This window comes from Petaurus breviceps, unplaced genomic scaffold, assembly GCF_028583685.1.
Source record: "Petaurus breviceps papuanus isolate PSGF00001 unplaced genomic scaffold, PetGlider_PUasm1.0 688, whole genome shotgun sequence".
NCBI lineage: Eukaryota > Metazoa > Chordata > Mammalia > Diprotodontia > Petauridae > Petaurus > Petaurus breviceps.
The window spans coordinates 4,010,993-4,023,055 of NW_027186457.1; the positions used below are offsets into that span (position 1 = coordinate 4,010,993).

Consider the following 12,063-nt stretch of genomic DNA (forward strand, 5'->3'; position numbering starts at 1 on the left):
TATAAAATAATATTTGAACACAATGCTTCTATATTGTTAAATCAAAATTTTTCTTTTAATAAGACTTGGAAGATTTTATTTTTATTCATGCCAGAGATAAAAATAAATGAAACAGCAAGTTCCTTGTTAATCAAAGTTAAGACAAAATGAAATTCTACTGGGCTCCAGTGTGTCTCAAATGACCTATCGGACATTTTCACTTGTCATATCAGAAAAAGTCCCAGAATTTCAGTGTTAGAAAGGTACCATCTAGTTCTACTAGAACCTGAATGAGGCTTCCCTTTATGATATACTTAAAAAGATCATCTAGCCTTCTCTTGAAGATCTCCAAGGAGAAGGACCACATCATCTCCTGAGGCAGTCCTTTCCAGTTTAGGATAGCTCAGTAAAGAAATTGTATATATCAAGCCTAGATTTGCCTATTTGCAACATCACCCACTGACCCTAGCTCTGCCTTCTGAGACCAGTTCTCCTTCAATCTGGGCTATCATTCCCTTCTCCCTCCCCTCCCTGCCCCCATCTTCTCTTTTTGAGCTAAGATACTTTAATAGAGCTTCACATGGCATGGCTTGTATTCCCTTCACTCTCCTAGTTTCATTGTTTGGTTCCAGGCACCATATTTTTAGTAGGATTCTGATAAGCAGAAGTACATCCAGAGAACAGATTTATACCTTACAAGAATCATGTGAGTGTTTGACTTGGAGAAGAAAGGACTTAGGAGGCTTGGAATGGCTCTCTTTCAATATCTAAAGGGTGTTCACCTGGAATAGGCTTAAGCCTTACTTGGCTGGGTTACAGAGATCAGAACTACAATGGGTAGAAAGTACAAAGAGACTAATTAATGCTTTGTGCTTTGTAATAAGAAGAGCTATCTAAAAGTAAAAGGGGAAATTTAAAAAGAAAAAGACTTATACGTACAAAAATATAGCAGCTCTTTTCTAGGGACAAATAATTAGAAATTCAGGGGATGCTATCAATTGGGGAATAGCTGAACACATTGTGGTATGTGATTATGATGAAATACTATTGTGCTATAAGAAATGATGAGCAGGGGGGCAGCTAGGTGCCACAGTCAAGAGAGCACCCACCCTGGAGTCAGGAGGACCTGAGTTCAAATCCAGCCTCAGACACTTAACACTTACTAGCTGTGTGACCCTGGGCAAGTTACTTAACCCCAACTTCCCTGCCTTTCCCCCTCCAAAAAGAAAAAAGAAAACAAACAAACAAACAAAAAAGAAATGACAAGCAGCATGCCCTCAGAAAAACCTGGACAGACCTACATAAGCTGAAGCAAAGTGAAAAGTACCGTGTACAAACTTAGCTGTTCTCAGCAATACAGTGAACCAAGACAACTTTGAAGGACTTATGCAAAATGTTATCCATCCTCAGAGAAAGATCTGATAGTATCTGAATATAAGTTGAAGCATACTTTCTTTTACTTTATTTTTCTTGAGGTTCCCTCCCCCCCCCCCCAATTTGGTCTGTTTTCTTTCACAACATGACTATTATGGAAATGTTTTACATGACTACACATGTATAACCTATGTCAAATTGCTTGCCTTCTCAATGAAGGGGTGAGGTGGGGAGGGAGGAAGAGAGAAAATCTGAAACTCAAAGTTTTGAAAACAAATGTCAAAAATTATTTTTACATGTTAACTGGAGAAAAATTAAAATACTAAATGAAAATAAAAGGGACTGTGAAATGAGGTAATAGGTTTTCTCTTCATTGAAGGTTTTCAAGCAAAATCTAGACTTCTACTTGTTGAGTATATTGTGGAAAGATTCTTGTATGGCTGCCAGTTAGACTAGATGGTCTCTGAGAGTCTAACTCTCATAACATAATATCTCTGATATTATGTGATTCAGAATTATAATTAAATTCTAACATTGTTGCTAACCTTTTATTTGCACATATTTTGCCTCCTTAACTAGATTGGAAGTGCCTTGAGGGAAAGGCTAAGCCTTACATTTTATTACATCCCTCAAAGCACCTACCACAGTCCTAGGCATATATAGAATACCAATATATTTTCATAAATGAATGAAAATATAGATATTATTAATATAAAAAAGGAGTTGGTATAGAGAAAGAATGACCCAATGATGTATATGTCTGTGTGTGTCCATAAATATAGATGCAGTTTGGGTCATTCAGTTGCATAGTGGATAGAATGCTGGACTTAGAGTCAGGAAGATCTGAATTCAAATTCTGCTTTAGACATTGACTCTTTCAGTTTCCTCATCTATAAAATAGAGATAATAATTGTACCTACCTCAAAAACTTATTGTGAGGATCCAATGGGATAATATATGAAAAGAGTTTTGTAAACCTTAAAGTGCCATATAAATGTAATTTATCATGACCTGAGAAAATGTGTAATATTTTCTGACCAGTTGTAATATGTAGGGGCAGCTAGGCGGTGCAGTGGATAGAGCATGGGGCATGGTGCCAGGAGGATCTGAGTTCGGATCTGGCCTCAGATAGAAGCGGTGTGACTCTGGGCAAATCACTTAACCCTGATTACCTCTCCCCCCAAAAAGTTGTAATACCTATTGGCAACAAAAATGAGAAAAAATCCTGGAGAAATAACTTTCCCTTACTCATACATCAAGGTGAATTACTAGTAAATCTTAGCCCTACCCACAGGATGTAGAGTTGGTACTTATTATCAGGGATTATCATTAAATTATACTGGCAAGATTCTTTACACTTATGTTTCAATATATTCAGGACTTGGGTTAAAGTCTTGACTCATACACTTACTAGCTTTGCGATGCTAGGCAAGTCATAACCTCAACAAGTCGCAATTTCCTCATCTGTGATTTGGGAGGCTTATGCTTATGTTGCCTACCTCACAGGTAGCTCAGATCTACCTTATAGGTAGCAGAATGGATAGAGAACTGGACTTGAGGCCAGGAAGACCTGAGTTTGAATTTGATCTCAAATACTTAACTAGCTGTACCACCCTGGGCAAATTGCTTAACCTCAGCCTGGTTTAGTTTCCTTATCTTTAAAAGGGGGAATAATAATAGTACCTACCTCTCAGGGTTGTTGTAATATTAAAATGATATAACATTTGTAGAGTTCTGGCAAATCTTAAAACTCTAAGTGGTATCTATCCTAAAGCTGTTGGGAGGAAAGAATGCTATAACCTTTGTTCTACAAATGTCAGCTCATCATCATCATCATCATCATTGTCTTTTATCTTTCATCATCTCCTTGGAAGCTGTATAGGTCTTACCCATCTAATTAAACAGAAAGTAAATATTGCTTTTTCCTCATGGGAAAACTGGGGCACAGAATGAATAGCTTCCCTAGGGTTACACAATGAATCAGTGAAGAAACCAGATTAAGGACCTAGGTTTCATAAGAGAGGAAGCACGTTAGTTGAAAATATGATTTAGTGACATTTTGTTTTTGCTAGATTTGTTGTCATCCTTTTTAAGCAGGAAAGAGGGAGTTTATTGGCAGATTCATCCTTCAGTATTCTCTGAAGATAATTAATACCGGTACTTATGACATCTAGTCTTGAATACTAACTGCTTGGCCTTTTCAACAGCTAAGCATTACTGATACAGGGTTTGAGTCATCCACTTATGTAACCTTGAGCAAGTTGCTTAACCCCAATTGCTTAAAAAAAAAAAAGAAAATAGTTTTTGGGTAGTAAATCTTCTTTTTCCACATTTAGACGTTAAAGGGATTATTTGGCAGCCTCATGCTTCTCCATGACTTATAGTATAGTCTTGGTACAAAGGAACTGAGTACTCAGGTCCAGCCCTATGTCCATTTGTAATGGAGATGTAAATTTAAAGATCTTCCCTGCCCTTAGGCCCTTTGATAGGCTTAAGAGACTCTGAGAATCTTCCTTGATTTGAAAATATACTTTGCCTCCTAATAGGCTGAATGTGGTCACATGGAGCCTGTGGCAGGAGGCTTGGTTTTCAGGAATGCCCACACCTTGATGCTGTGTGATTGGGCAGTGGGTCAAGAGGGTGGTTACATTCTCTGACCCAGGAGAAGGCTACATAATCCCTGATGTGAGGCTTTGCTTTGGGGCTCACTTTGAGAAGTGTTCTGTGATTTGATCAGATGAGACTCTGGGAAGCCATTGTTGAGAGCCCTCCGACTTTGAAAAACCCAAATGTTGATTTGGTATGGATGTAATGGTTGGACAGTTTGGAAACCTGTCTACTTGATCTGTTTCTCTGTCTTGATAATTCTGTCTTTATACTCTGAAGTTCGGGGTGCTGACCTTTTACCCCTGAACTAGGTAAATGATATATGTTTGACTGATTAAAGTAAGCTTGTTAACCCATTTTGAGTTGCTTTCCTTTATCAAAGCAGATCCAAAAACCTGTGTTGGTAGCCACCCTGGGGATGCTAGGGTGCTTGCTGATACACCATTATAGAAATCCTCATTAGAATATCTCTGGTAAATGATCATCCAATCTCTGCTTGAATGCCTCCAACTTACTGTCTAACAGTATGACTTACTCTTTTGTTATAGGTCCAACTGTTAGAAAATTTTTCCTTATAAAGTTAGAACCTGGCTTCCTATAATTTCTCCCCTTCGGATCTTATTATTTTCCTCTAAAGTTATCAAAACAATTTATAAAACAATATTTTATTTATAGTTGCCACCTCAAATTTCCCATATTTTTCAGTTTATCTCACTTTATGTTCTCAAGACGCCATTGGAGAATCACAAAGAGGAAACAATGTATGTTAACCATTCCACTAAGGCAAAAGGGTTCTTAGGAGACTGAGAAAACCAAGAGGCCCTGAACTAAAGCAGCAGTCCCTCACTGGAATTAAGGTCAGGATAAGTATCCATCATCTCATAATTCCTTGTGCAATTCGACACCAGAATTTGGATACGCAGCTAGAAAAGATTGTAGCCACCTGCCTGAAACTAAATCAAGAAAATAACTTTTCCAGTGAAACAAGTATTCTGTTGTATCATTTAAAATATTTTGTGTAGCCTAATCAATTCTACCCAACTAGAAAATTTCTCCTTGGGTGTTGCCTTGTCATCAGAAAAGGACTTTTCCAGAAACCAGCCCTATTCTGAAATATTCTACTCCACCTAGATTTCTTCCTGGGAAAGGAAGTCTGGATGTCCTGGTGAAGATTGTGTCATAGTCGCTGACAGATCGATCCTATGTTCTAATTATTCCCTCACTTTTTTTTTCTAGGTACTAAAATTTCTGACTACATACATAAAGCATTGACTATATTATTTTTGCTTGTATTCCTTAACACTAAGCCTGGAACATAAGTATTTAATAAATGATTTATCTATTAAGTGCTTACTATATGTCACCACCGTGTTGTGTTGAAACAAGTAAAATACATACAAATAAAAGCAAGCAAAGTAGTCATTGTCCTCAATGAGCTTACATTCTAATGAGGGAAGATGACATACATAGAGGAATTGGAAAGTATGATGATGGTTGTGGTGATAGGAGTGGTCTATGGGTGGTAACATGGGTGGAGATCTCCTGGAAGGGTAGTAGAGGTCTAAAACAGAGCAAGATAAGGCCAGAACTGGCCTGTCAAAGCCCATGGTAGCTCCAAGGGCAGAATCCATTTTCAGGTAGGGAAAGGTTAGACATGAGTGACTAAGTGGAGTCAAGTACAAGATGGTATGACTGGAGATATCTGAGAAAGTGACTCCAGGGTCTGAAAGCATTTTCCATTGTTTCCAATACCTCATCCTGGCATGGAGAAGACCAGAAGAACCTAAATTGTGGGATATCAAGCACCAAATTGGCAAAGCTTCAAATACTGCTTGGTTACAAACTGTCATTCAAGGACCAGCTTTGTTAACTTTGAAAGGCTTCTCACCAGAAGGCTGGCCACCAGGTGATGGATGAATATTTGTTTGCTGATGTTGTGATTTTTTCTTCCAGCCACAGCAACTCTGGAACAGTGTCCTAAGTCATAGAGAGAGTGTTGTATATAATCTGTGAGTGACAAATGACACTCCTTACAAAATGATACAAGATGACAAGTCCTTAATGTAGCTTTAAAAAAAATTGTTCTAGACCTGTGATTTCATCTGAGTGTTTGGAATTCTCCAAATGGAAAGCTCCTCCCCTAACAACCAAGTCTTCTATAATTTATAATGTTAGAGAGTTGTCCATTGGACTTGAGCTGCTGAGAAATAAAGTGGCCATCACCAATCATGCTCTCAGTCTGGGATCAATCCCACCATCAACTACCTTTGCTCCTATACACACACTGCTGAATTAAGATGGAGAAAATCATGAAACCATGCTGACTAGGGCCATTACAAATTCATATTACATAACTTCAGTTGGACCCTCACTATGGTAAGACAAATCCCTTTACACCTCCTTAATTAACTCATTAGCCTGCTCACCTTAATGACTTTGGAACCTTTTCATCACTCTTCAAACCTCGTGGTTTCCCCTTCTCCACCAACTCAACTGCTAATCTTATCCCATATTATACTGAAAAAATTGAGGCCAGTTAAGGCAAATCCCTTGATATGCACAAGTGATCCCTCTTGATTCCATTTTCTCCAGCACACTGCCCCCTTCTATCATCACAACTCTCTCTTAGCTTCAGTCTCTCCAGGTGTACTGGTTACTTTACTGCCCACAATCATGCTCCTGTTCTCCCCATCTGCCCAAACCCTCCATGTACTCCATTCATCCCCTTGTCTCCCTTTTGTGAATAAACTCTTTGCGGAAGCCCCAAAATAATAAATGCTTCTGTTTCTTTTGCTTTTGCTCAGTTTTTGAACCCTCTATAGTCTGACTTTTGACCTCATCATTCAGCCAAAACTGCTTTCTCCACAATTACCAATGATCTCTTAATTTCCAGGTTTAATGGCCTTTTTTCAATTCTCATTTTTCTTGATCTCTCTGTAGCCTTGGACTCTGTGGATCACCCTCTTCTCCTTGATTATCTCTTCTCTCTAGGCTTCTGTGACAATGCTCTCTCCTGATTCTCCTCCTACTTATCTAACTTCTTTGCTAGATCTTTGCCCAGGTCATGCCTGCTAAAGGTGACTGTCCTCCAGGGCTCTATCCTAGGCCCTTTTCTCTTTTCCATCTATACTATATCCCTTGGTGATCTCATCAGCTCCCATAGTTCCAATGACCATCTCTATGCTAATGATTCTAGATTCTACTTATCTAGCCCTAACTTTTCTCCTAAACTCCAGCTGCCTTTCAGACATCTTGAATTGGATATCCAGTAGACATCTTAAACTCAACATGTTCAAAACCAAACCCATTTTTTTTTCTGCAAACCCCTCCCTTCTTTCTAACTTCCCTATTACTTGTAGAGGGTACCACAATCTTCTCATTCACCTACCATAGACTTACAACATATAACTCCTCACTCTCTCTCACCACCCCACCCGCATATCCAATCTGTTGCCAAGTCCTGTTGTTTCTACTTTAGCAACATCTCTAATACACTCCTTCTTTCTTCTAACTCTGGTACCACCCTGGTATAGGCCCTTATCACCTGGACTCTTGCAGAAGACTTTTGGTAAATCTGACTGTCTACCTGCCTCAAGTCTCTCCCTACTTCAGTTCATCCCCAGCTGTTAAATCTTCCTTAATCGACCACCTCTCTATTCAATAAATTTCCATGACTCCTTATTACATCTATGATTAAAAATAAAATTCTCTGTTTTGCATTAAAAGCCTTTCACATGACCCTCTTCTGTCTTTGCAGTCTTCTTATCCCTTATTCCCCTCCACTTACTCTTTGATCCAGTAACTCTGGCCTCCTTATTGTTCCCTGCACAAGATACTCCATCTCTCAACTCTAGACGTTTTTGCTGGCTGTTTCCTATGTCTGGAATGTTTTCCTTCCCACCCCTTCCCGCCTTTCCCTACTCCATTTCTGCCCCCTGTCTTCTCTGGCTTCCTTTAGATAAAATTCCATCTTCTACCAGAAGCCTTTCCTGATTTCTTTCATGATATTGTCTAGTCTTCACTGATTATTTCCCATTTATCTTGTATATATCTTGTTTGGTATGTTGTCTTACCATTAGACTTTGAGTTCCTTGAGATCAGGGGCTATATCCCCAGGGATACATGCAAAGCATATAGCAGGTGCTAAATAAATGCTTATTGACATATTGATCATATGTCAGAGGCAAGTCTTGAACTCAAGGATTTCTGGGACTAAGAGATGACCAAGCCTCTCTGTTGACAGCGGCTGTCAATTTAGTACAGCTCTGGGGAAAGGAGAAAGGAACTTCCTTTGTGCTACCCTATCCCCCCTCCCCCCCACACTGAGCATAAGTTCAATATCCAGTGTAAAATCAAACACTATCATTCCCTTACACTCATTTTGCCCTTCACCAAAAATGTTCCAGATGTCATCCAAAGTTAGCCCTAAATCTTTCGCAAAGGATTTAGGACAGTTTTTGATCCTCCCAGACTGTTAAGCAAGGACAGGAAAGGCCAGCACAGGGAGCATTGCATAATAGTTGTATTTAGAACTTGGGAGTCATCCTATACACCTATGAATGAACTGCTCCTTCAGGAATCTGGGATGGAGCAGAAAAACCCTAACCCAAACCCTAGATATTGGGGTGTGGGGAAGGGCAAACCAAAGCTCATGCTTGGGTAGGATCATAAAATTTAGATCTGGAAGGAACCGGGACTCTACTTCACACCACTACAGGGAGCAAAGGGGATGGCTACATGTGTGGCCATAACTAATTTGACTATGGAGGGTTCCCACAACTCCGCCGAGCTGCTGCGGCTGGGGGTAGTGGACTGGCTTTGACACCTGTCCGCCAGCCAAGATCCAGGATGCTGTAGCCCTATGGAAGGTCTAGCACCATTTTGTAGCGCCTTATAGGACAGAGCCAAAGGAGGGGGTGTGGCTTGCATGCAGGATCAGGCCTGAGATACCTGGCCCCAGCGCCTTGGTACATGCTAAGGTCCGGCGCTAGGACCAGCGCGGTCACACCTGTTGGCTGCCGATTAGTGGGGCGGGCCGGCTCCCAGCGGGTGTAAAAGAGCTAGCGAGCCGCGGGCGGGGAGTGACTCGGTGCCTGGGCGTGTGGAGCGAGCTGCACGGGCCAGGCCGGGCTGGGCAGGGCAGGGCAGCGCCACGCTGGGCCTCCCAGCGCCTCGCAGCTCCACTCTCCTCCCAGCTCCCCGCGCCGTGGGTGCCCTGCGCAAACCATGGCGGAACTGCTGCGGAGCCTGAGTGATTCCCAATTGGTGGCGCGCTTCCAGCGCCGCTGCGGGCTCTACCCGGCGCCCCCGGAGGTCCCCCAGGAGCCCACGGCGGGCTCTAGGCACGGGGTGCCGCAGCCGACCTCCCGGCATTCCCTGGCGGTCAACGGCAAGGGCGGCCCAAGCGGCGCCTTCCCGCAGGTAATGTCTCATCCAGGTGCGCAGAGAGAGAACGAGGAGGGACTGGGGGAGGAGACGGTGGGCAGTCCAAATGTGACCCCAAGCCGGCGGCTAGGTACCCAGGTAGCCAGGAAGGGACGGGCAGCCGGTCCCAAGGCTTCCAACCCTGCAGGGACAGTCATGTAGAGCCTGCCAGCCAGCCAGCCAGCGCCTTCGCCACTGCAGAAGATTGAAATCACTCGGAACAGGTCGGGTGGAAAGGGAAAGTCCCCTCGGTCTCCAAACTCAGCGACTTGGCCTGGGGTTGTGAATAGCACACTACCCTCTGCCGGGGGATGGGGAGGGCGACCTTGGTTCGTTTATTTTTTAAAGGCAAAAAGCAATCTGGGTGCCTTACATCCTAGCACCAGCCGGGGTCGATATGCTTGAGAAGAAATTATGAGCAAATCATCCTTAGCATCATGGGATTTAGAGCTGGGAGAGATCTTCGAGATTAGCTAGACTAGATTTCCGTGTCCTCCCTCCCCCCTCATTTTACAGGTTATAAACCTGAGACCCCGTGAGATGTCGGGCAGGTGTCTTCCCTCATCTGATAGTTATGCAGATGCACCTGCTAGGGTCGCCCCTCTTCCCCCCTACGCCCCCCCCCGCCTTAATCAGCACTAAATTTTAGTTGTTAATTTTGTCCTCTTTTTATAAATAAAACCTTAGGGGACCATCCCCAGGTCTGTTCAGGAGAGGAAGGAACTGTTCTTTTCAACGCCTTAGGGCTACCACTTCAGCTGTCTAAAACAGACTGAAACCCAATGTCCTTTCATTCTCAAGGCTCTCATCGGCTAGCTTTTAAAAAGATGTCTCTTAAGGGAAAATGTGCTCTCTTGCTTGCTGGCCGGGATTCTCGTGTGTTACACAATTTGCTGCGTTAGTGCTTTGGTGACCATGGTTAAGTAACACTGTTTTGCTTAGGCAATGCCCAGGAACACAGCCTCTTAACTACAATGCTCCCCTACAGAACCAACACATCCTGCAGCTAGCTGTCAGCCTGCCAGGGATGCTGGTGGGAGCCCATCTGCCCGGATGTGATTTACAGCCCTGCCAGGGTTGGGTTGTAGCAAGTCAATACAGCAGAAAGGTGTCACCTGGGCACCTGCAATAGCCGTGGTTACCCAGGGGAGGGTCATTTGGAACATAGACATCAATACAAGCTGCTGTTTTGTGCAAACTGCAGTATTTACTCTCCATGCAGCTTTGGGAGAAACAGAAATGGCTTTTATAATATGTATTTTGAAACCAGGAAACATCATGGGTGACAAGTCTTATGCCTTGATGTATATGGAATGAATTGAGAAGTCTAGCCTCTTGTATGGGGATTTAGCACTCTTTTCCAGTTTGCTTGTGGTTCATTTGCCCTTCTTTCTAGGAGCTGTTCCTGTAACCTTCCTCTTCCTTCCCCTATCTACTCTCCTTGTTACATTTAGAGCTTTAGCAGCTTTGGGAGAGGGTTTTGTTTTGTTTTGGGCATTTTTTGATCCCCTTTTCCTCTTTATTCAATATTTGACTCCAAAAAGAAAAAAAAAACCCAATGCATTAAAATGTCTCCATATATTTTAGGTGCAAGCATACTTTGCTTCACTCTCCTATGGAACAATAACCTAGAAATGTAGAAGAATTTGTTTACTTACTTTACATATACAAGGTGTCCCAAGAGTCTTAGGGCAGGTTTAAAGCTTGTGCCACCTTCTGTTATCTCATTTGGGAAGAAGCCTAAGAGGCAAGTACTATGAGTATTATTATCCCTATTTTACAGATGAAGAAATGAAAACTTTGGAGACTAAGCTCAATTCCACAGCTTAAGTATGGGTGGTGGAATTGAAACCTAGGATTCTTTCCACTCCATCATACAAATCTTCATGTAGCACTTTAAGCTTTATACAGCACTCTGCACGTACTCTCAGGTGGACAACAGCCTTGTAAGAAAAGTAGTATGGGAATGTCCCCATTTTATAGATGAAGAAGATGACACTTAGAAAAGTTAGATGCTTTCCCTTCCTCCATGATTTCACAGGCAATGTCAGATATAGAATTTATACCTAGGTAAGTGGGAGACAGCTGGTGTAAGTCATTTCAAGTAGGAATTGTTTAAAGGTACTTCAGAAATACTTGTTGGTAGAACTTGGTAGAACAGGCTTGTAACCTTGAGCTCAGTTCTGAGCTACAATAGGATTAAAGCCAAATCAGCTCCACTATAATGAATGGAGAGTCACCAGGCTGCCTAAGGAGAGACAGACCAGCCAAAGTTAGAAATAGAGCAGGTCAAAGCTTCTGTGCCAGTCAGCTAGAGGATCTGTTATGAGAATGGCCATGAACTTCCAGCCTGAGTGAGAAGGGTAGACCTATTCTCAAGACAAATAAAAATGCTTGTTGATTGATGGATAATGGAAAGAACAGAGCAGTAGGCACGTAGGAGGAAATAGGTTTCACTTAATTTCTGGCTCTACTGTTAACTAGTTGTGTGATTTTTAAGTCCCTTAATTCAGAATCTCATTTTCCACATCTTTATTATAATAAAGTTGAACTACAACTTTAAGCTCCCTTCTAATATTAACATAATGTGATTTAAATTATGGAACCCAGTGGAGTATGAAGAGGGTTGATGTCTTCCACTTACTCCATTTACCTCTACTTAGAGGAAGACCCTTGTCA

At 42.0% G+C, this 12,063-nt stretch overlaps 1 protein-coding gene across 2 annotated transcripts in view; it reads left to right on the forward strand.

Annotated features, from left to right (window-relative positions):
• The first annotated feature begins 9,013 nt into the window (after positions 1–9,013).
• Positions 9,014–12,063, forward strand: part of SGPP2 (sphingosine-1-phosphate phosphatase 2) — a 134,919-nt gene continuing 131,869 nt past the window's right edge. The window contains exon 1 of one of the 2 annotated variants that reach the window (XM_069104519.1): positions 9,014–9,381. In XM_069104519.1, the coding sequence (XP_068960620.1) occupies positions 9,187–9,381 (195 nt within the window). In that variant the 5' untranslated portion in view covers positions 9,014–9,186. The remainder of the gene's footprint in view (positions 9,382–12,063) is intronic. The other variant, XM_069104518.1, reaches the window with a different exon arrangement.